The 26,310-nt window shown below is 38.2% G+C and overlaps 1 protein-coding gene across 1 annotated transcript in view; it reads right to left on the bottom strand.

The window, feature by feature from the left end:
• The window catches only part of lrba (LPS-responsive vesicle trafficking, beach and anchor containing), an 897,133-nt gene that overhangs the window by 416,618 nt on the left and 454,205 nt on the right, over nt 1-26,310 (bottom strand). Inside the window, exon 37 of the mRNA XM_043699616.2 lies at nt 18,338-18,462. Coding sequence (XP_043555551.2) covers nt 18,338-18,462 — 125 coding nt within the window. The remainder of the gene's footprint in view (nt 1-18,337; nt 18,463-26,310) is intronic.

Below are 26,310 nucleotides of genomic sequence, written 5' to 3'. Positions count from 1 at the left end.
ATGATAAACAATGCTGAAGCGTGGAAATACCCTAGCACTGTCAGGCTGCAAAGTCCACTCCCAGGGTTGGAAATGAGATTCAGTGTTGTGACATACAAATGATTCTACACACAACCTTGCATAGACCTAAGCTCCCTGGCTATTTCATTCCATATCTCCAGAGTAGCAAAGAGTATTGAGTCATATTATCTGTGACAGACTATTTTCACAATAAAATAGATAAAAGCTGATATAACAACTGACGTTCTATGGTATATTTTTCAATTTGTAAGAGTATATCTAATTATGTAATCCATCTTTAATAAGTAGTTGATCACAAAAACATATAGGCATGTGGTCAGGAGTGTAAATTAGCACTCCTGTACAATTGTTAAGATAGTTATTCTAATAGTACCAAAGGCCATACCATTACACTCTGGACTAAATCACCTTAATAGAATAAATTCATCTATATTTAGATGGGGTGCAGCTTTCTGAAGTTGATTCTGAATGCAGATTATTACTTCTTGTTTTTCTCATTTCATAAAGGCAGGGTTAAGAATCTAGGTATGTTTGCAGCAGGAGAAAGTTCTTTTGATTATGGCAGATTTGGATAGACATCTACTCGTACACAAATATCCCTAGGAAACTGGTATCGTAAAGTGATCAAGTCAGAAAACTGTATTGTACCACGTACAGGAGAACTAGTCTACAATGAGGCATAGGGAATGGTAATAAAAGAGATGAATGAATGAAAAAAGAACTGTGGACACTGGAAATCAAACAAGAACCAGAAGTTGCTGGAAAAACTCAGCAGATCTAGCAGCATCTATGGAAAGAAAGCAGAGTTAACATTTGGGTCCAGTTACCCTTCCTCAGAACTAAAAATAGCTAAGAAAAGATTTTGTTTTGCTGAAGATGGAGTGTGGGAAGGGGAAGGAATAAATGATAGGTGAAGATGGAGCCGAAAGAGAGAGAGAAAAAAACAGTTGGGCAGATCAAGGAATGGGTGAAGGTCATCCTGGGGGAATGAATAGCTGATAATGGGGACCATTAGTGGTAGACAATAGGTTAATTGTGGTAGTCGTCCATTTGATGACAACACCTGGTTTGTGGGGGTTGGTGTGAGGCCATGGGAGAAGGTGCTCAAGCCCTAAAATTATTGAACTCGATACTGAGTGCAATAGGTTGCAGAGTTCCCAGATGGAAAATGAGGTGTACTGAGCTTCACTGGAGAACCACAGCAAGCCAGAGACAAAGGTGTTTGCCAGGGTATATGGTAGTGTTTTAAAATGGCAGACAACCGGAAGCTCAGGATTATTTTTGCAAACTGAACATTGGTATTCTGCAAAGCAATTGGTATTCTGCATTGGTATTCTGCAACCCAATCTACTCTAGTCTATTGTATTCGCTGCTGACAATGTGATCTCCTCTACATTGGAGTACAAAGTGCAGACTGGACAACTACACTGCAGACTGCAGTGCTCCAGCGAACCAGATTCAGAAATATAAACAGTTGATGCAGACAAAACTCTGGTACTTTTATGGCAAACATCATTTAAAATAATATTAAGATTTCAAACTCAAACATATTTCTCTAACATGACAGCAGTGACAACAGTTCAAAAATTAGTCCCACGGGACATCCTGAAGTTGTGAAAACTGCAATATGATGCTCAATCTTAGAAATTTCCAAACCGCACTTCATCATTTAGTTGGGGAGAGTTTGGAGCAATAGGATGTAAAAGTGTGCAGAATACATAATCTTCTACTCTGGCTGCTGAGTTCCCCAATTTTAGCAAATTGCAGAGAGCTTCAAGAATCACTATACTGCTTGCATGCAATACTATTTACCAGTCAGTAAAGATTTCAGCCCTCATCAGCATCAAAACAGAATTTCACACAGAGGAAATGCATATTTCCAAAATATGTTTGGTAAGGTGCCACATCAAACATTGCTACACACGAGCACATTTTGTGTGAGTAACAGATTAGCATGGATAAATTAGTTAGCTAACATGAAGCAGAAAGTAGGGATAGATTTTATTTTCAAACTGGCAAAATGTAACAAGTGGACAGCTACAGTGATCAGTACTCAGCCTTCAACCCTTTACAATCTATAACAATGACTTGGATGAGGAGACAGAAGACATAGTAGCTAAATGTGATGATGACACCAAGATAGTAAGTAAGTACGGGCGGCACGGTGGCAAGCACTGCTGCCTCACAGCACCAGAGATACGGATTCAATTCCCACCTCAGGCAACTGTCTGTGTGGAGTTTGCACATTCTCCCCGTGTCTGCGTGGGTTTCCTCCCACAGTCCAAAAATGTGCAGTTTACGTGAATTGGCCATACTAAATTGTCTGTAGTGTTAGGTGAAGGGGTAAATGTAGGGGAATGGGACTAGGTGAGTTCCTCTTCGGAGGGTTGGTGTGGACTTGTTGGGCCAAAGGGCCTGTCTCCACACTACATAATCTAATCTGAAGCTGTAAAGGGGTAGAAAATCTCAAAAGGGATAAAGTCAGTTTGAATAAGTTGGCAAAATCTGGAAAATGGAGTATGTCATATGTAAATATGAATTTGTCCAGTTATTGAGGAAGAGTATGAAAGTGGTATACTATAGAAATGAAAAGATGTGGCAGGAATTGGTTATACAGAGACATTTTGGTGTACCAGTACATAAATCACTAGTTGTGCCTGCCCACTCACGGGTCATTAGAGTGTGAAATTCTCTTCTCCAGAATGTAGTGGCAACTGCAATAGAGGGGATTTTGATAGACAAAGCAGTCGAGGGTTATGGGTGCAGGCAGGAAAGTGGAATGGAGGCCAAAACTAGATCAGGCAGGACTCAATAATTGGTGGACCAGGACTGAGAAGCCAAATAGCCAAGTGCTACTGCTAAATTTCACAGGCTGGTTGATTCCACACATCTTTTTTGAGATGAGACTTTAAGATCAGGACTTTTTTTCTTTCTTTAAGATCTGAACATTTATATTTCTCCTATTGCTTTTTTCAAATTCTGGATTTGTAACTAAGATGTCACCTGAGAATGTTTACTTTGTACACTTTTCACTGTACTCTTGTATTCTTATACTTGAGCACACATGCCAATAAAATCTAATTCTAATTCCAAAATTCAATGTTCCAATAATGAAAGCATGAAGGAACTGTTATCCTGTCTGACGAAAGAATCTTGAATTCCAGTGAGGTGCACAATGCTTTTTCTTTGTATTTTTCTCTGTATTGAATAACAATCCTTTCTCTTCATGTCAGTCCCATTTTTCAAATCAGTTCCCGATGATCGTGTCCTGAGATTAAGATAAACATGGAGCTGACTCATATAGATATCTCTTTACAAGCGCATGCTCTAAAGGGGCCATGGCCTGTGCCGATACTTTCTATAAAACTTGGTCAAAAGAGGTGACACTGCTGAGAAATCTGTATTTTTGTAACGTTATTGAAACTTCTGAGGTTTGGCATAGCAGCTCTGGCTCAAGTTGCTGTATGATTCGAGAAGGTGCTCACAACAATGGCTCCAGGTTTCACTGTAAATGGCAGAGTCCTTCTTCCATTATTTACTTGTGCTTCATGTGTAATGGGCACAGAAACTTTCACTCACCCAGTAAAAGAAATTACTGATATCAAGTTGCAAACTCAATCAAATTTAAAGCAAAAATGTTAGTGTTCTAAGAAAGCAAATCACATATGTACTAATGAAATTAAATCTAATTTTGACCCTCAGTCATCCACCATAACATCCATCAGAACATCAGGGGTTCAAGCATATATCTATCTCCTCATTCTTACGTCATTTGCTAGCTAATTCATTATTTTGAGCCCTGTTGTCATAATTCCAATATGAAAATTTCAAACTGTATACACAATGAACTTCTCATATGTAACGTACTACAATTCCCAGAAGTCAAAGTCCCTGCATATTCACATAGGATATTGTTTCTTTCTAGAACATTACACAATTGCTGGAGACACAAAGTGTACAACTGTTAGATATGTTCTCTTTTATACAAATATCAATTTAATCATTGAACTGCATAGGAATATAAGTTTTAAGTTGGTGTCCAGTTATTGCCATTGCCACATTAAACAACATTCATGTTCATTCATACTTAGTGCATAAAGTCAAACTTGAAGGAAAAAAATTCCCTTTTTTAACCTAAAATCATTTATATTTAAGTTCATTATTTTGAGTTATGATATTTTTTAGTCATGCGCTTTGTCTCTATGAAATTATCTTATCAAAGGTTATTTTGAGCAAGATACTTCCCTTTAAACAGGGCTTCTGTAACCATTTACTAGAAGATTAGCTTTTATACTGCATAGAAAAGCAAAAGGACATCAGAAGATAATGTCATGTTAAATACCATCCTCACATATGCATCTGGGAAAATAATAATAATGTTAGAGAAAAGAAAATCAATGGGTATCATCACAATGTAATGCAACAATATAATCTAATCAGGATAATTCTTATATAGACAACACTTGCCATTTTTCATGTGAACAAACATTATGGAAGCTGCTATTCATAACTTAATTAAAGTGTTTCTGTCTCACAGATTGAATACAGTTTTTGACTTTGAGAAATCAAAGGGTTTTGCGCATTTAAGGATCAGACATTTTTGAGATACTGTTTAGAGATGTTTTGACATTGTTACAACAATCATGGAGGCAAGACTCAACTCCATTGGGAAATAGCTATGTGATTCCAAGAAAGACTGGTAAAAAGACTACCTTATCCTTTGAATTTGCTTGAAAGATCTGCAAAAAAAAAGCCATTCAAACACACTCAACTGATGGCTTTGATTATTTAATTCTTAATTCACTGGTCAAGGCTATTGTGTTACTTCAACTGACATGTCCACTTGAACTTACAAATGCTATGCTTACTTTTCGCTGTTGAAAAATGATGATTTATGAATAAATTTATTTGTTACATTGTTTCATACAGTAAGCATGTGGCATGACCAACATTAAGTATTTAAAGTGATGTGGGACCATAATGAAAATCTTGCACAGAATCCAGAGACGTTATCAGCAGATTATTTTGCAAACCTTCTAATCTCACCAGTGCTTTTATGCTGTCTAGCGTGCTCGTCACTGTATGAGATGCAATTAATCATAAGTAGGAGCTTATTATGCCAACCTGTTCAGCTTTTACCTCAAACCTCCTTTGTTCACCACAGATTTCATATCATTCCCATTTATAGAAGCAGAAGAAGGGTATTCAACTTCTCAAGCCTTTTCTGCCATTTAATGAGATTATGATTGCTCTATTGGCTTACTCAATATATCTGCTTAGGCCCCATATCCCCTAATGCCTTTGCTTAACAAAAAATCTCAAATAAAATTAACAACTGATCTTGCATCAACTACCATTTGTGGAAGATACTTACAGACCTCTACCACCCTTTGCATATTGAAGTGTTTCTTAACATTTCTCCTGAATGGCCATAATTTTTAGGCAATGATCCCTAGTTTGAGAATCTTCAACCAGAAGAAATAGTTTATCTTTACCTACCCTGTCTTTTCATGCGAATACCTTGAAGACTTCAATCAAATCACCCCTTAATCTTCTGAATTCTAAAGAAAATCAGCATAATTTGTGTAATCTCTCCTAACCTAACCCCAGAAGACCAGGTATCATTCTTGTCAACTACACTGTACTCCCTGTATATCCTTTGAAATAAAAACAGAAATTGCTGGAAAAGCTCAGTAGATCTGACAGCATCAGAGTTAACGTTTCGTGTCAGGTGATCCTTCCTCTGAACTGAATATATGCTTCCTTTGGGGTGGTGCCCAAATATGTTCATCATACCCCAAGTGGAGTCTAACCAGGGTTTTGTACAGCTGCAGCATAACTTCGGTTTCCTTAAACTCCAGTCCTCCAGAACTAAAGACCAGAATTCCATTCGTCTTCTTCATTATTTTCTGCACCTTCTCAATTTTTTTTGAAGATTTATGCACTTGAACCTCCAAGTCACTTTTAGTACTCACTGTATTTAACTTCACACTGTCTAGAAAGTACTCTGATCTGCCCTTTTTCAGTTCCAGATGAATAACTTCACACTTCCTTACATTGAAGTCCATCTGCCACAATGTTGTCCAGTCATCTAGCCTATTAATATCCCTTAGTAATTTTATGATATCACCTACACTGACTACAATGCTGCCCAACTTTGTGTTATCAGCAAAGTTGGATATTTGACTATGTCATTATCCAAGTCCCTAATAAATAATGTGAACAATTGAAGCCCTGACACAGATCCTTGTGGGACATTATCACATAGTTAATACAACTTGTTTTAACTTTGGCATTCTATTTAAATCTCATATTTTAGGTCTCCTTTTGTGTAAGATATTGAAATGCAGCTTTAAGAAAAGAAATTAAGTTATGGTCAGGATAATGTTTGCCCAGGAGTATTCCACAGCTCATTTTGGTATGAGTAGATGGTAGTTACAGGGAATAAAAAGCTGTTTGACTCAATGAAGGTGGCCTGGGTACTAAACTATTTTATGGAAGCTAGTTACTTTTCTCTTGGGTCAACTATGATAAATATTTGATTTGAAGTTGCCAGTTTTGTTGAACAGTTTCACAAATCTGGGTTAAATGTTGCAAAGTTACCTTAAAAAGTTGTTTTTTTAAATAACGTATTCATGGGATGTGAATATTGCTGGCTATGCCAGCATTTGTTGCCTATTCCAAAAAGCCCCGGAAAAGATGGTAGTGAGTTGCTTTCTTAATCTGTAGGGACACTTGCAATGTTATTGGGAAGTTCCAGGATTTTGACTTAGAAACAGTGAAAGGACTACAATATACTTCCTTGTCAAGAAAGTTAATGGAATATAATGTGGGAAAACGTGAGGTCCTGTACTTCGGTAAGAAAAAAAAGAGAGGAACTGATTATTATTTAGATGGAGAGGGAATGTAGAAAGCTACAGTGTAAAGGGAGTGCAGATAACTCTCAGAAAGGTAAATCTGGGTTCAGCAGTAACTGGGAATGCAAAATGAAATGTTGGTCTTTATTTCAAAGGGAATGGAGTATAAAAATAGGTATGTCTGGCTAGAAATATGCAAGGCACTAGTCAGACCACAACTGGAATATCATGAACTGTTTTGGTTTCCTTTGGAGCTTCAGAGAGTTATTGCTTGCATCCACCATGCAAGAGTGATGAAGGGAGTGAAAATTGAAGATGGTGGATGGGTTGCACATCAATTAGTTGCTTTGTTGTCTAGAGTTTCAAGCTTTCCAATTGTTTTGGAGCTTCACTCATCCAGGCAAGTGGAGAGCATTCCATTACACTCATGACTTGAAACTTGTAGATGGATGCAGGCATTAGAGAAGAGAGGCAAGGTCCTCTTCGCAAAATTCCTAGTTGCTAACCTGATCACGTAGCCACGGTATCTATATAGCTAAGCCAGCTCAGTTTCTCATCAATGGTAGCCCTAGGACATTGGTCATGGGGGATTCAGAGATGGGTAATGCCACTGAAAGCCATTGGACAATGGGTAGATTCTCTCGTTAGAAATGGACACTGTCTAGCACCTGTATGGTGTGTATACTGCTTGCCACATGAGTCCAAGTCTAGTGGTGTCTCAGCCTGGCTGCATATGGACATCTTTCAGCATTGGTGGTATCGCAAATTGTGATGAACATTATGACATTATCAGTGAACATTCCCAATTTTGCTCTTATGCTGTAAGGAAGCTCATTGATAAAGCAGCTGAAAATGGTTGAGTTTAAAATAGGAGCAATTTCCTAGATCTTTGCACCTGCCAAGTGATAGTAATTGTGAAAGGGTATGCTGGGAGCACTTGCCGATTGAGTCAAAGAGCAAGGATTTGTGGGGACTAACACTTACATAGGACAATGCCAATCCATAGATATTTATGCTGGATTGGGGTTACCGTAAAGACCCAGGAGTGATTAAATTTTCACAGGTTTAGGGAAACCTGAGAGAGAAAAACACAGGCTGTTGTGAAAATGTGCAATTTCCATAGTTAAGGTGGATTAGAAGCTTCTGCAGTAAAGGTAGACTGGAACACAAACTGAAATCTTAAAGCTACAAAGAAAGCTGTGTATATATATTCAAGTTAATTTCATGAGTCAAGTCAACAGGTTCAAGAAGCGAAGAAAACCCCAGAAGTCCATGGAACCATGAAAAAGATACACAAATATACATTAAATTCATGTAACATGCCACATCTTGACTCATAGAATGTTAAGTATTATTGTCAAATGAACCTTGTTACTTTGCCTACTAAATTATTGAATGTCATTTCTGCCAGTATGATATTCCTCATATGGAACTTCCTTACTCTGAGTCTAAATCCCTAGATGTTTGTTTAAATGAGAATGATTACTTATTTTTCCTGAATGTAAAAAGGCCAGCAAGAAAAAAGAAAATTGAAAGACAGACAGGAAGAAAATGAGGTAAAAACAATGACTGTAGATGCTGGAAACCAGATTCTGGATCAGTGGTGCTGGAAGAGCACAGCAATTCAGGCAGCATCCGAAGAAAATGAACAGACAGAAAATTTTAGAATCAGAAACAGCTTAAAATGTAAAATTTTTACATTTGTTTATATCATGGGGGACCAACTGGTATACATTAGATTACCTGTGTCAATTTCCATGGTGAGTTTGATTTTTTTTTAATAACAATTGAAGCAACACACACAACGCACAATATATTATTGGTCAAAATTTAATTATTGCTTTTTGAGCTAAATAAATTTAAAGATTGGAATTTGTTCAGCAGTTTTGATGATGATAATGATGATGATGTGCAAGGATGGAATAAGTTAGACAATGTGCTACTTTGAAAGTTAGGAGATCAGGATCTTGATCTGATTTATGGAAAGTTGTATTAAATGCCTTTAAGTAACATCATTGCCAATCCACTATTTTGAGCATACAAAATCATTGCCTTTGTTCCACACACTGTACCAGGCAGTTCTGTGACATTTGAATAATCAATGCTTTATAATACTTGATCTTCTATGATACTGCTCACAGGTAGTCAGAATAAGCTTTTCTTTGGGAGTGGATTGTCTATCACGTCATCCACAGTAACGGAGGAATACATGCTATTTAGAATACAGATTCTGGATTTGTAATGAATTTAGAGTGTCTGGGAATTTAAAGGGAGTTGAGGAATTCACAGTTTGTGACAAGTGAATCATCTGAACAAAAGAGACGAAACAGTGTTATAACCCTATACCCCATTCCTGAGATCTGTGTGTTGCGTGGCCTCGTAAGCATCATGATTTTAGTAGCACCTTCATTGGCAACTATTCATCCAACTGCCAAGGTGCCAAGATACTGAATTCGCTATTCAAATCTTTTTAACCATATTTTTGGTCTATTAGTCTAATAGATCGTTACCTGAATCAGTATCATATTCTTGACTTTGCTTGGAAAGTTTCTTTTCCTTTCATTTCCACTTCTTTAATTTCAGCTGTTTTTAATTTTAACTACTATACTCTAAGGTGGCACCAGAGAATGGCGGCTGTACACTTTTCACTGTACTTGGGTATATGTGACATTAAAATCCAATCTAATGCACTTTGGGATGTTTTATGTTACAGGTGCTAGATAAATGCAAGTTTCTAGGGTAGGTTTTATTTATCAGTACCAACCATTAAAGGAAGTGAAAAGATAAACATGCAAGTAATATTTAAGTTAGTTTTACCCATTTACCCAGCTGCCATTAAATGTTTCTTTTCTGGCCATTCTACTTTAAAGAAGAACTTACAGAAACATGTCATAGAAACAGAGAAACTAAGAGCAGGAGTAGGTCATTCAGCCTTTTGAGCCATTCAATATGATCAAAGCTGATTCTCGATGTCAACTCTCACTTTTTCTCTCCCACCCCTCAATGCCTTTAATAGCTAAAAAAAGACAATGTTTTACCTCCTATCATGCCCATTGATGCAACAAACAAATCAGATAGCATTGTTCATTCCTGCAACTTTATTTACATGCTGTATCTAACAATTAATTGAATAGGATTCTAGTATGGGAAAATAGATGCAACTCAGAAGTAGCAGGCTTGCTTCATGCAAGATGATAATTTGCTCATGATAGTCGTTGTGGCATTAAGACACATGATGTGATTTAGGACCCCCTGATGCATTTGCTACCAAGGAAGGCAATGAGCTGAGAAGTTGCATGATTTATTGTCCTTTGTTTTCTCTGAGACCTCTTCACAGCAAGGGGAACTTTTCATTTCTCCTCAACCCCTTCTAATGCCTTTCTAAATAGTCAGCCTCCAGAATTCACAACAATCAATCATTGTTACTCAATTGCCAGTGCCAATATTTGCCATTCTCATATCTTACTCCTAGGTATGCATGTAGCAATCACAAGGATGACTGGCAGCTTACGACCTATTAGCCTATTCACCATATCGAAGATCTCTGTATATACACCCATCATTCATGTAAAGAATAGGCTGTGAAAGTCAGAAATAAAGTAGGTACTTGTAGTTCAGATCAAGCATCATGGCCATAGCAAATAAGCAGAACTAGGCACAGCCACTGCCAGGGAAATCGAGAGTCCCAGAAATTATTTGAAGTTAGCTTACAACAACTCTGAGAAAGTTCTAAAACCAGAATTAAAGCACTACGAGGCAAGCTAAAACCCTAAGCAGACCAAGTCTAATGGGAAAGTAAAGTTAGGAGTAAAAGCAGGAAGCATTCATTCAAATTGTAGAGTGGAAGAAATCCAGGGAAAAAAAAAAGAGCATGAAGCAATGGGATTATTAGTAGTGCCGTATAGTGTGGAAAATCTGTTAAAGGAATGGGATTAGTTTTAAAGAGTCACAAAAAGGAGAATTTGTTCATTTAGTGAGGTCATTAAAGAAATGGGTATCATTATTAAAGCTATTACAAGAATGGGAATCATTTATAACGGCCACAATTAGCAGGGCTCATCCAGAGAACTGTGAAAAAGGCAGAAATAACCCACTTAACTCTCAGAAGGCAAGAATTCATTTCAGAAAGTGTACCAAAGTAGGATGCAGTCAGAGAGCATCAGCATGAAAATAGATACTTGCAAAAAAGTTAATGGGGTAGAACAACCTGCCATAGAAGAAAAACCAAAAGATATTCCCAGAGAAAATAAGCAATCCAGAGCTAGACTTTTGGTAAAAGAGTGGTTATGTCAATTTTAAGTTCGATGTAGGGCTCGTCACCATACTATAAGATAATATTACAGCCTACAGTAGTGCAACAACATGGTTCAGGAAATAGAACTTAATATTAAAAGAATGCTACATACAACTCTGCAATAAAAGGGTATCCAATAGTAGAGATCCAGTACACAGTTCATAAAGAAGGCTTCTTCTTTTGAGTAAAAATGGGGCGGCACAGAGGCTCAGTGGTCAGTACTGCTGCCTCAAAGCACCATGGACCCGGGTTCGATTCGCGCCTTGGCAGACTATGTGAAGTTTGCGTGTCTGCGTGTGCTTCCCCGGGGTGCTCTGGTTTCCTCTCACAATCCAAAGATTGCAGATCAGGTGAATTAGCCATGCTAAATTGCCCATAGTGTTGGGTGCATTAGTCTGGGGTAAATATAGGTTAGTGGAATGGGTGTGGGTGAGTTAGTCTTCAGAGAGTTGGTGTGGACTTGTTGGGTCGAAGGGCCTGTTTCCATACTGTAGGGAATCTAATCTCAAATCTAATCTAAACCATCAGTGTCTTGCCCTCAAACATCTTTAACAAGTCAAAGTAGTTAAACAGCAAAAGAAGTTGGAAACATTGGAAATGTTAAGAGTGTAGTTGATGTAACTACATGTATAAATATATTATGTTAATAATGGGAACAAAGCCTGGGGAGAGATGCTGTATTAAGATGTGGAGATCTGAAAAGGATCATGCTGAACAGTTGTCACATGGACTCAAGTGAGGGAACAACTTTGGACCTTAAAAGAGAGAGACACACCTAACATCATGGTCTCTGTCATAATCACAGTTTTGATGTCTATCATACTAACGTAACTTGCACCTAGTCACTGCTGTAAAATAAACTACATTTTGTTTAAAACAAGAGCCTCTTCCCATTAGACTACTACACACGACTTCAAGCAGATCCTGTAGATCCCTACCAGGAAAGGGAATGATGGCAGATCTATATGGATTTTAAACTGTAATGAGCTGTAGCAAGGATTCACATTACAACAAAAACAACTTGGTTGACTTGCCTTCATTAAATAGAAACCCTGCGTAAATGATCTGAGAGCATATGACAACAGCTCAGAGAAGTAAATAACAGTGTCAGTGCCAGAATACATCTCAGTTTTACCCCATGTCAAGAGTTCTGATATTGCCCATCATAGCTGATCTTACCCATCATATTGTTATGAGAAGTCACATTACCATGCATTCAAATACTCCAGCAGCTTAAATACGCCACATTTGCTCTTGTATTCATATGTCCTGGTGATCTTGAAGAAGGAAATATATATTGGCCTCCTATGTTCACCACATTTCTCTTGCAGTTTTCAGATAGAAGATAATTTCAATAATTGATCTTCTAGTTTTGACATTACACTGGGATTCAGGATAGAAGTATTCAGCAAAATCGATGGTCTCACAAAAGCAACAATGATAAAACCTTTCTTCATGCTGCTGAGCAAGCAGATGGCTCAATAGTTTTTGTAATTGTTCTGGTTTCCTGTATACTTGTAAGGTCACAATCTTTGCATCACATATATCCTGGACCAATGCTGTCTCCTTTTGGCAGAGATAAGAGAATTTTTTGCACACATTGTGCGGAATGCCAGTTTCCCGTGCTTGATGAGCTCACATGGTCTAGCATCAGCACTTAAGTGTGTAGGTTTGCTCGCTGAGCTGTAGGTTTGATATCCAGACATTTCATTACCTGGCTAGGTATCATCATCAGTGACGACCTCCAAGTGAAGCAAAACTGTTGTCTCCTGCTTTCTATTTATATCTTTCTCCTGGATGGGGTTCCTGGGGTTTGTGGTGATGTCATTTCCTGTTCGTTTTCTGAGGGGTTGATAAATGGCATCTAGATCTATGTGCTTGTTTATGGCGTTGTGGTTGGAATTCTAGGCCTCTAGGAATTCTCTGGCATGTCTTTGCTTAGCCTGTCCCAGGATAGATGTATTATCCCAATCAAAATGGTGTTTTTTTTCATCCATGTGTAGGGCTATGAGGGAGAGGGGGTCGTGTCTTTTTATGGCTAGCTGGTGTTCATGTATCCTGGTGGCTTACTTTCTTCCTGTTTGTCCTACGTAGTGTTTGTGGCAATCCTTGCATGGAATTTTATAGGCGACGTTGGTTTTGTCCATGGGTTGTACTGGGTCTTTTAAGTTTGTTAGTTTTTGTTTGAGAGTGTTGGTGGGTTTGTGTGTACATGGACAAAACCAACGTCATCTATAAAATTCCATGCAAGAACTACCACAAACACTACATAGAACAAACAGGAAGAAAGTTAGCCACCAGGACACATGAACACTGGCTAGCCACAAAAAGATACGACCCTCTCTCCCTCATAGCCCTACACGGATGAAATAAAAAACCACCATTTCGACTGGGACAACACATCTATCCTAAGCAAAGACATGCCAGAGAATTCCTAGAGGCCTGACACTCCAACCACAACGCCATAAACAAACACATAGATCTAGATGCCATTTATCAACCCCTCAGAAAACGAACAGGAAATGACATCATCACAAACCCCAGGAACCCCATCCAGGAGAAAGATATAAATAGAAAGCAGGAGACAACAGCTTCGCTTCACTTGGAGGTCATCACTGATGATGATACCTAGCCAGGTAATGAAATGTCTGGATATCAAACCTACAGCTCAGCGAGCAAACCTACACCCTAAACCTCAACCTGAGCTACAAACCTTCACAAACCTTGCGATCAGCACTTAGAGCTTGGCCCATTGCAAGTCAATAGATTTGCAAAGCTCTTCCACTGCAGGTTAAATTGCTAGCCATAACAAGCAGGATTTCCTCAGTGTGCAAAGCATCCTCCTTGACAGTGCTGTCCCTCAAGTACAGCTTTAAGTAGTGTTCTACATATACATTCAACTGTTTGTTGCATTCAGTGATTATCTCCTATCTTTCAATGCAGCCACTTGGTGATGTACCTTATCTCATTTACTCACTCAAATCTTTCTCTTAAAGCCGTTAACCATTGTTGAGAGCGTGGTGCTGGAAAAGCACAGCAGGTCAGGCAGCAGCTCAGGAGCAGTAGAATCAACATTTTGGGCACAAGCCCTTCACCAGGAATGAGGTTTGTAGGCCAGACGACTGAGTGATAAGTGGGAAGGGGAAGGTAGCTGAGAATGCGATAGGGAGATGAAGATGGGGGAGAAGGTAATAGGTCAGAGAGGAGGGTGGAGCAGATAGATGGGAAAGGTGATGGACAGGTCAAGAGGGAGGTGCCGAGTTGGAGGCTTGGGACTGGGATACCGTGCGGGGAGGGGAAATGAGGAAACTGGTGAAATCCACATTAATCCTGTGTGGTTGCAGGGTCCCAAGGCAGAATATGAGGCATTCTTCTTCCTCCAGGCTTCAGGTGGGTAGGGTTTGGCGATGGAAGCGGCCCAGGATCTGCATGCCGTTGGCGGAGTTGAAGTGTTCAGCCACAGGGCAGTGGGGTTGGTTGGTGCGGGTGTCCCAGAGATGTTCTCTGAAACGATCCGCAAGTGGGCATCCTGTCTCCCCGATGTAAAGGAGACCACATCGGGTGCAACGGATACAGTGGATGACATTGGTGGAGGTGCAGATACATTTCTGCCGGATGTGGAAGGATCCTTTGGGGTCTTGGATGGAGGTGAGGGGGGAGGTGTCAACGCAGGTTTTGAACTTCCTGTGGTGGCAGGGGAAAGTGCCGGGAGTGAGGTGTGGACGAGTAGGGGCTTGGATCCGACTAGGGAGTCGCAGAGGGAATGGTCTCTCCAGAATGCTGATAGGGGTGGGGAAACCTACAAATGAAATCCATCATCAGAGATATATTTCTCTCTCCATCCCTATCAGTGTTCCGGAGAGACTGTTACCTCTGCGACACCCTCGTCAGAACCCACCCCCCCGCCAATAGCCCACTCCCAGCACCATCCCTTGCCATCACAGGAAGTTCAAAACCTGCATTGACACCTCCCCCTCACCTCCATCCAAGGCCCCAAAGGATCCTTCCACATCTGACAGAAATTTATCTGCACCTCCAATAATATCAGCTACTATATCCGTTGCACTCGATGTGGTTTCCTTTGCATCGGGGAGACAGGGCACCAACTTGCGGATCATTTCAGAAAATATCTCTGGGACACCCGAACCAAGCAACCCCATCGCCCCATGGCTGATCACTTCAACTCCCCCTCCCACTCCACCAAGGACGTGTAGATCCTGGGCCTCTTCCATCACCAAACCCTTACCACTTGACACGTGGAGGAAGAAGAACGTTCCATATTCTGCCTTGGGACCCCGCAACTACATGGATCAATGTGGATTTCACCAGTTTCCTCTTTTCCCCTCTCCCCACATTATCCCAGTCCCAAGCTTCCAACTCGGCATCGCCATCTTCACTTGTCCATCACCTTTCCCATCTATTCACTACACGCTCCTCTCCTACTTGTCACCTTCTCCCCCACCTTCATCTACCTAACACGTTCTCAGCTACCTTTCTCCCAGCTCCAGCCTCCCATTTACCTCTCAGCACCCCCCAACCCACAAGCCTCATTCCTGATGAAGGGCTTATGCCCGGAATGTTGATTCTCCTGCTCCTGAGCTGCTGCCTGACCTGCTGTGCTTTTTCAGCACCACACTCTCAACTCTGATCTGCAGCACCTGCATTCCTCAGTTTCTTCTGGTTAACCATTGCTGGAGACCTGCAGGACCAATGCCAAAAACCAACTGAATTGGGCAGACCACTTGTAATTTTTGTCTTCTGTGTTGTGTTAATTTAGTGGGCCTGGAAAGTGCATGTCTGGGGACAAAACCCCCCTCTGACATTTTAACTTGGGACTATCCTGTCTACTTCCCATATGCCTCCTTGAGAAAAGAAAGCTGAGGAATTGCCAATAAACAGACTGAATGCACTTAAAAGACATGACCTCACATTTGGCTCTCTTTTGAACATTGTTGTTACCAAGCAGTACAGGTTGAAAATGAGAAGCAAATGATCACACAAGAGCAAAAAGTACATTCATTCTTTTTATCCACAAACTTGATATAACAGTGATCTTTTCAGTCTATTCTAATCACTGTACTTACTCCATTCTCTGTGCCACAACAATAATAATTAAATTCTCATGACACTGCAACAGGTACAAGATTTCCAGTTAAGGTTTGAATTTAAACAGATACTAGAAACAGGAAAGGCTATTAAAGATTATTTATTTTTGCTTGATATGAGCCTGTTGTCGTCTCTTAACAGGAACAAGTTACTATTATAGGTGCCTTTATGACAGAGATACATACCATGACACTTACTGGAAGCACTATCTAAATGGAATGCCAAGTCATAGGAGGTGATATTATATAATCTGTTGCAGAATAATTATTAACTGACATTCAAAAAGAGACGTCTCACACCCTACCTAACCAAGAAGAACTGAGGAAAGTGATAGGTATCAAACAAAAGGCAATTCTGAAGCATTGAGAATTTAACAAGCATTTGAAGACAGGAAGAATGGTAACAAGTTGATGGATTCTGGAGAAAACCATCAGGAACAAGGGACTCGGGAGCTTATGTTGACAAATTAGTAAACATTAGTAATGCTATCCACATTTGAATGAACCATTGTGTGAAACAATAAGGAAAAATAATATATTTTGTCTATTTAAATGTATGCTCTTAATAAGAGCAGTGGATTACATTGAAAGCCTTTTTGCCAGAAGCAGCCCAGCTGCGCACTTCACCTATTTGGTTCTGTTCTGGTCTCTAAGGATCTCTGGATTTGGTACAGTTATTGCTTTTAGATCACATTCTTATTGACTAGTGTCAGCCTGGCCATTCATCTTGAGTACAGATGTCATGACTGCAGTGCTATCTTGTGACATATTGTGAACATTTTCTTCCAGAAATACCTCTTTAAGGCAGGGTGCAAGAGGTTAAACTACTAGACAGAAACCAAAATACAACTGATTGTGCCGTTATATTTCCTTTGTAAGAAATACTTGTACAACTTGAAATTGGAAGCCACTACAATAATTAATTTCCTAAAAGTATACAGTAAACAAAAAATAATTCCAAACCAATATTTAACAAATCAAATCTGCTTTTAGAATGCTTCAAATAGTGCACCATACTATGTAATGGTCTGATAACTGAATTTCAAAACTTTTAAAATAATTGTTCATGAATAATAACTGAAGTTATTTTGCGACAGAATGCTTCAACAAAAAGAGAACAGCACGTATCTATAAGTATTCTACAAGGGCATTTTTCAGTTTTTATTCAGGTTACTTCTACAAGATAATCAATACTTGTTAATTAGTTTTCATTGCAGTTAAATATGGCCAATTGCACAATCAGGTTAAATAAATCTGCTTCTATAGGAGGAGCAATCAAGATTATTGCTCTTTAAATTATAGTTCTAGTCCAATAATCAGTAGAATATAAACTGGGATTTAGCAAAAGGCTTTTGAGGACTAAAAGATATTTTGGGACAGAGGGCAAACCAAAGATAATGTATATTCATGATTTTCAAGATCACTGCAAGAAAAGAATTAGTTAGCTTAAAAACCAGGAAGACATGCCGTACTTACATGCTTTCTCACAAAGCCTAATTGACTTCGTTTTCTATTGCAAGAATTTTTTTTTCACCAGACAATTGGCCTCACTCTGTTTCACAATAGTTAATTTCTCTATTCTGTGTGGTAAAGGTAGTAGTTTGTTATTTCAATTTCCTCATTCAAATATTAAATTATTTTTCCCAAAAGGAAGCACTTTGTTTTTAAGTGTGTGCGACCCAGATTTCAATCTCTGTCATATTAAATTGTATCTGCAGATCTCTTTATATAGGGGTGAGTCAACATTCAAAGGGCCCAAACTGTTTCTAACCATGTGAAAAGATGGTTAATAAAATACAACTCTGAATCAGGTGTTTTCTGTTTTACCTGCTTTGCTGTTCAATACAGAGAATGATGACACAGCAAACCAAAAGTAAATTCAAACACCTTTGTCTGGTGATGATGATGTGGAACTATTCAGCACTTGTTTACATTTCAAAATAGTTTATTTGACATACAGCATGTGTTGCAGAACAACTTAAATGTTCTTACAAATATAGGACTAATTTTATTATGTATCTACTGCCAAGAAGAAGAAGCCAATTCGCTAGGAAACTAACCGTGTTCAATTGCCGCTTTAAGTGCTGCTTCAGGATGTGTTGATCCAAATAAGTTGCGAACGAATCGGCGGCGGCGCCGCAAGTCATCTTCCCAGTAGTCAAGGCGCCAGAACTCACGAGGGCGACTGCAATGAAACAGAGGCAGCACATATGTTAGCAATTATCAAACAGCATGGTAGCACATAGTGCCGAATAAAGATCTCCTTGTTTGGTTGATCATTTTAGCAGTCTGCAATTTTCAAGTTAGGTTGTCCTTGAAAATAACAACATCACCTTCTAGACTAAGAAACCCCTTTCCCTTTTCTTCTTGGAAGGTGAAACGAGCACTAAATATATCATTTTGAAATGGATTGCTGACAGTGTGATCATTTTCCCCACACTCTAGTGGCATGTGCTCTGATTTCAGCCTCATTTCAGCCTCAGCAGGACACCTTTAGCTGTGACTGCATTTATAAACCAGAATAGGGAAAAGGCCATTATAAATATGGTATAGCATTACCTATATTAATCAAAGTCTACCCTTTCATCATTTTTCTTCCCAATTTGTGTGTTTTCACACAAGGTCAGTAAATCATACCATATATTCTCAGTCCAAAAAGTGTTAACTTTAATGAACAGTACTGTAACGCGCTTACATGAGAGATAATAAAATATTACTCTATTTAGACGTGCAGAAATTTAATTAAAATAATCTCTTAAAATATTCATTACATTTAGCCCCTGAGGCATTGAATAATACAAGAAATGCATTACCTTTCTTTTACAGATATTTCTAAGATCCATTCTTACACAAAGACAAGGTAATATTTTAAAACATATGATGTTTGTTTTTTTCTCCCTCATTATATTTTAGGAGGCAAAATGTCAAGCACACCTAATTTTATTCAGCAAAATACAATAAAAAGGTAATACTAATCTTTTCATCTGTTCATGTCAAATTGAAAATGTTCTGATACATAGCCTGAAGAATTCCCTATTCCATTTACAGCCTTTTTTTAAGCTCCAAAAAAGCAATATGGGAATATTTAAAAATTATATATACACATGCCCTTCTATTCTGCATCTTAATACAACATCGTTTCTTCCTTCATTTCAATTTATTTGGAATTTTGTACGCAAAACCACCATTTCTATGTACAGAAAGCAGACAACATTGCATTACAGATGAAAGAGTAGCAGTACCAAAGCAGTATTTCAACCACCAGGCTTTAGACATTATCTGGAGCAGGATACACAAATATACAACAGAAGGAGAAGAATTATTTCTAATATACTACATGAGGCACCTCTGGTGTAAAACAATTCATGTAGCAGATATAATCTAAACAAGTGCAAGTATTCAACAAGAAATAGATAATTCTGTGTCAGTATTCTGTATTTCCTAGCAGTAGGTGAATTTATGTTGACAACCTCATCAATGTAATTATATCATTAAATCACATGGCGCAGCTAATTTACTAATATGTGCTTAATCCCATTGTAATGTACAAGGGTTTTTACTATCAGCTATAAGCGAATGTACCAGTTATAATCATCAAATGCATCCTTTATCCTCTCTTTATTTATGCAATATAGTCAATATTTAAGTTAAGAAAAAAAAACAAATACTGCACCAAAAATGATTGTAATCTGAAATAGCTCCATTTCTTTTTTTTTATTTAAAACTGCTTGTTCCTAAAAATGTGAACACAAGGTCTATTACTTGATTTTAGTCACATACGACAGACCGTTATGTGTTTGGCTGCGATAGCTGCAGTGCTCGAACAGGCACTTCATCATTCTGGCTTCCAACATTCATCTATTAAAATTATTATCAAATATCTACTGAGATCCAGGCGTGAATCATAGACTGCACCCAGTCTTCTGGGGAAAGATACAATGAAGGTCTATTCATCAGTGTGGCAATCGGCAGAAGTAATTAGTTCTCAAGACCTGGGTTTCTTACAAAGCTTATTTCACACTCTGCCACAAACAACATATGATAGTGAAAAGCTAATGAAAGCCTGTAAAAATGTGTTAACCTCTCTAGCTATCAATCGTTCTGTTACTTTGTACTAAATATTTTTCATCCAATAAATTATTAATTTCTCATCCATCCTTGACAGTTTTTGACAGAATTATGTGATGCCATTCTTCAAGATAACAACAATTAAAATCACAAAAGGAATCTGCAGTATTCATTTATACACTATTTGTATAATTAGTTCTCCCTCAGCAAGATGCCCCACTCAAGAGTAATCTTGACAGAAAGCTCATGTTGTTCATTTGCTTCTTCATAATATGATCCTCATACTTGCTGAATAACTGCAAATTCGATAGTGCTTCACCGAAATAGAACTCAAACTGCTAGTTTTTATTTCATCACAAAAAATAAGTCATAAATATTAGCCTCTGCTTGAAAGTCAATGATGAAATGAGGTATATTATGTTCAGTGCCTGAGCCTTTTGTGTAAGACTTGGCTTTATAAATGTATGTAATTTACCTCTGATTGATAGCAGTCATTAACTAGATATCAACTCCTGATTCAATATGCTGCACTGCAGTATCTCCCAGAAACCAGTGCTAGTTTGGACACACTGGAATTTTAAGACCTTATAAGAATACTATTCTAAAAACAAATCAATAAATTATTATGCAAAACTTGCATTTTTTTGCACATAAAACCATGTATTTTACATTCAACATTTTGATGTATTTGCAATTGTTTTGTGATGGGTCATCTATTCATGAACATATCATGTCCATGTGTAATAGCTAGACCAGGGAATGTACTTAAATGTTGAAAATCCTGAAATTTGAATACAAAGAAATCGGACAAGCTGTCAAGCAAATATTTATACAAATTAACAATTTACACTTATCACTGATACTCTTAGGGAAATTATGTTGGAATCTCATTTTAACAAGACTTAAAAATAAAATTATTTTACTAGTAAAATCAACCACTTTCCAAAATGAACAAGCAATAATTGTCTATTAAAGTCTCAGCTTGGCCGAGTTATACATAATCATGCCTCTGCCCTGAAAGGTTGGGTTCTCAAACTTCACTCCATAACCTGAGCTGACTCGTGGATGAGACATTGAAATGTCCACCTTTTCTGATGGTCATAAAAAATCCCAGGGGTTAAAACAGCAGATAAATTCCTCTTTCAAAGCCACACTAAATATGATAAGTGAAAAAATTGGTCACTTACATTATTCTTGAGTCTTACTCCAGACATGATACCATCTTTCTTTACCAGCATTACAACTGCTACTTCCTAAAGTACATAAAGCCCTTTGAGACATTTCTGAGGCACAACTAAAAGATGAAAGTGCAATTTTTGAATAATGCTTTCACACATCAGTCTCCCTGTTACATGATTACACGACCTCAAAAGCCCTAAACAGAAGTAACGAAAAGCAAAGGAAGGAAAGGCAATAAAACATGCACTTATATAGCACCTTTCATATCCTTGGGGCATCCCTCAACAATTTAGTCATTGAATTACTTATGATGTTATTGCTGTAATATATGCCAACACATCAGGATATTTGTTCTCATATTTAAAATAGAACAGGACTAGTTTACTGACAAGAAGAAAAAAAGGAAAAATCCCCTACTGTTCTTCAATTATCAGAAGGAATCTTTTAAGTCTGCCTTCACCTCCTCCCTCACCTGAAAATGATAATTTAACACTCAGAACTTCACACAAATCTAAGCCTAAACTTTGTGTTCATGGTTTAGAATGGGGCATGAAACCTTCTGGTTCCAAAATAACACCACTGAGGGAAGGCACACATTTCCATAACAAATAAAACTACAAGCCTTTTTTTAAAATTACTCATGTCAAGTTCCCAAATCACAGCAATATAGGCAGACATTATTGTTTAGCAGACATTTCTTAGGCGGGTGAAAAGGCAATATTCAAAATTGATGAAACGGACAGTAGATTTTAAAGCCAATTTAATATTCAATCATAAATTAAGACAAACAAGATCATAGCTTGAGAAATAAATACCTATGTTATATTTTCTGTAGCATGAAATTTTGAAAAAATGCAACAGTTATTTTAATATTACTGCATTCTGAGCCTCCAGCAAAGTTAACTATATCACAAGCATTTTTGGTATGAACATAAGCATATCTAATGCACAATTACTACCACTACAACTGCTGATATTAAGGCCCTCACAATCACAGATTTCAAATTTGTGCACCTGCTTCATGGCTTGTAAACATTACCATTATCAAGAATAACTATGGAAGAAAATTCTTAATAGCTGATTATGCAAATATGTTATGCCTGTTTGCTGAAGCCAAACACAAAAATGATTTTTAAAAAACTCTAAAGTGGGGACTCTCCTATACTCTCAATTACGCCAATATAAAGTAACTCTCAAATTCAACAGTACCACTCATGCAGAAGTTATTTTCATATTTTATAGCTTATACGTCTTTCATTGAGATGTATTTGTTATAATTATTTTTAAAGTAGAAAATAATGGAACACCTCAAGTCAGTTAGTATTTGAGGAGACAGCAAAAGAGTTAACATTTCATATATAAAGCCTTCATCTGAATATTTTTTAAAACTTGCCTTTAAATCATTCATTGCTACAGAAAATAAAAATGGAATATTTCAGTTGGATGGATTTGTCATTAGCATCAATCAGCAATGTTTTCATTAATGGAATACAATAGGTGTGAATAATGGCAATTAAATCTGCAACTTATGCAAGAAAATTAGGGTAGAGCCACCAATGATACGAGACATCACAACATAACACAAGGAATTTACAATTAAATGACCAGGAAGGTTGGACAACAGAAATTATTTCAAAAACAATTATTATTCACCTTTAATGATTTAGCAACAGTGATATCACATAATTAACAATACTTTCTCAAACTAGGACATCCTAGGAGTACACTATTAATTCATTTCTTTACGCAGTTTTATCTTGCCAGGTTTTCAGCACAAATAATGTGCTTAATTATTTTGAATTTCACTTTGACACACAAATCTGAACATTGACTTATTAATATTGAAAAAGATAATTGTAAAAATACTATATACAATCAGGCAAAGTATAAAAAATCTGTGAATCATTAAAAAGTATTTGAAATAGAGGATTCCATTTCACTCAACATTTCAAGCAATAATGTATTTGCTGGTTGTGCATATACCTTCAAACCAAATGGATTAGTAACTTCATTTTTTTTTTGGTTGTACTTAGGCTTTACTTGCTTTATGTGCACGATGAAACAGATCCATGTAAATAATTAATGCTTGGAATAACAAAATAGTCAGAACAGCTTCATCACATAAAAATATAGCACAAATCTCTTACTCATGAGCAGCACATTCCTGTACATTGCTCCTCCTAAAACCCAAGTAAATTTATATATATGCCACTTCAATGGCAATTCCTATAACACCACATGAGAAAAGGTTTTAATATATATCTACAGGAAGACTCAGAGTACTAAAATTGCTGCACTTAACTGTTCATGCTAAGAGACTCACTGAGCTCCTAATGTAAAAATGTTTAAATTGCTTACAAACTTTAATGGTTCAAATTCTGTTAAAATAATTGTGAGGCGAACACTGTTAACACAAAACATGAAGCAAACTGGGCAGTAATTCTAGTACCCACACATACACATTTTAATCTGAAAATCTGGAACTTGTACTGCCCATAATCCTTGTTGATAGTTTCAGCACTGAATTTCATGCAATGATGTGAACTCAGGGTCTTGCCCACAAATCACCCACTAAAGATGCGATAAAAAGTTAGGCTGGTGCATTCAGCAATGAATTTTTAAACTGCTGCATGAGTGACAGTTCCTGCCAAAAATATGACTGTACAAATAGGGATCTGAATTCTTTAAAAAAATTAATGAGCTATCCAGACCAACAAAATGGTGGGAAATTTGAAATTTGGTTTGGATAAGAAGATGGTGCCCTGATATAATGAGCAGCCAAGCAGGGATGGCACAGTTTAGTTTTGCTGCACCAACTCTGGGGGGGCCGCAATGGTTTGATCCTGGAATTTTGAGGTAGATGGAGACCATCATAGACATCAAGGGGGAATTGAAAGCTCAGTGGGATGAGGTCATAGGGAGATCATGGAGGCATGAGGGGGAGGGGGCTGCATGGGTGCAGAGGGGACAGAGAGAGAGAGATGGTGGTTGCAGAAAGGTCAAAGAGTTGTGGGGAGGAGAAAATCACATGGAAAGATCATGGGGTAGCTGGAGATTGTTATAGTGTTTGATTGTGGTCTTGAGATGGAGTGGACTGGATCCAGCTAGGTATACTGGATCCATTGGGTAGGTACAATGACATTAATCCAGCCGCCCCTCATCTCAGTTTACTATCTGATTAAGCAAGATTGTTTCCTTATGCTCCTGCTACTAAAACTGCAAGTCAATTCCATTCTGGTTGGAGCGCTTAAACAATATTGCGCATATCTGAATGAGAATTGTTCAATTTGATTTGTTCAACAATCTCCGTATTCCTTACCCCACTCCCACGAGCCACAGATCCCATTTCTAACTAAAGCAAACTGAAAGAGAATTTATATTTTTAGTAGATGGAAAACTTAAATTTTCTGATTTGATGTAGCCATAGAGTAAGTCAGAGAAAATAGCTGAAATCAATTCTGGTGATCGAAAATAACAGATAGTGAAATCATGATGCATGAAAATTAGATAATGTGAAATGCCAGATTTGTTGAAGTTGTCAGCCATTCCAGCCAGCAGAATAGGTAGCCTAATAGAAGGATTCCATTGTTGGTATGTTCGAATCAGAGGTTCAGGTATAGTTTCAATCATTTATTGCAACTATCCAAACTGTATACGTCACTTGTTCTGATTCATATCGACCATGACTCTTACCCATGCAGGGCCATTCCTGTGGCTCCAACACAAAGTTTTTGCCCTGAATTAAGTAGTCTCTCTTGCTTAGCAGAGTCTTAGATCTAGCATTGTTGCTCCTGGTGTCATTTCCCAAGTCCAGGAAGATCAGATTTTACCTGGTGCAGCAACTTCTCCCTATTACCAATTCTGCTGTAGTTGCATGAAGGGTTGTCTTATAATCAAATCAGAACTGGGACAGTTGGTATCTAGAAAAGCTGTAGAATGTCTTAGAAAGCCTACCTTCAAAGTTTGAACTGCTCTTTCTGCCTGTCCTTATATTTTGAATACCATTCGACTTCAGAAAATACTCAAATTCCCAGCTGGTAAACAATGGCCTGTTTTCTGTGACAAACACTACTGGAAATCTGTGTATGGCAAAAGATGTGCACAGTTTTTCTATCATCGCCCCTGTTTTGAACACTCTGCACATCCAGCCACTTTGAGTGAGCATCAACAGTGACTAAGAACATTGAGGCCATGAAAGGACCTGCACAGCTGAAAATGTGTTGCTGGAAAAGCGCAGGAGGTCAGGCACCATCCAAGGAGCAGGAGAATCGACGATCATTCCTGAAGAAGGGCTCATGCCTGAAACGTTGATTCTCCTGCCCTTGGATGCTGCCTGACCTGCTGCGCATTTCCAGCAACACATTTTCAGCTCTGATCTCCAGCATCTGCAGTCCTCACTTTCTCCTAAAGGACCTGCACAGTCAACGTGTAAGAAAGAGTTGGATAGAGCTCTTAAGGAAGTGGAATCAAGGGTTATGGGGAAAAGGCAGGAACAGGATACTGATGAGGATCATCAGCCATGATCATAATGATTGGTGGTACTGGCTCAAAGGGCAGAATAGCCTACTCCTGCATCTATTGTCTATTGTAATCGAGTTCAGGGTTTACTCAGCTTTTCCCATGAATGTGGAGAAGCTGCTTGTTATCCATGTTGGCACTCTGGGCACTGCCCCACCAACACGGCGATGTCTGCATCCAATTCTGGCCAGCATGCACAACTTCTTGCAATATGTTCATTTTGAAAACCCCTGGATGACTCTGGTGGACTTCAGCCAGTATCAGACAG

Source organism: Chiloscyllium plagiosum, unplaced genomic scaffold, assembly GCF_037043375.1.
Source record: "Chiloscyllium plagiosum isolate Xiang-an unplaced genomic scaffold, Cpla_swu_hap1 HiC_scaffold_1, whole genome shotgun sequence".
In the NCBI taxonomy this organism is placed as follows: domain Eukaryota; kingdom Metazoa; phylum Chordata; class Chondrichthyes; order Orectolobiformes; family Hemiscylliidae; genus Chiloscyllium; species Chiloscyllium plagiosum.
Note: the sequence above shows the minus strand (reverse complement) of the source record. Positions and strands in the feature narration are given on the sequence as shown.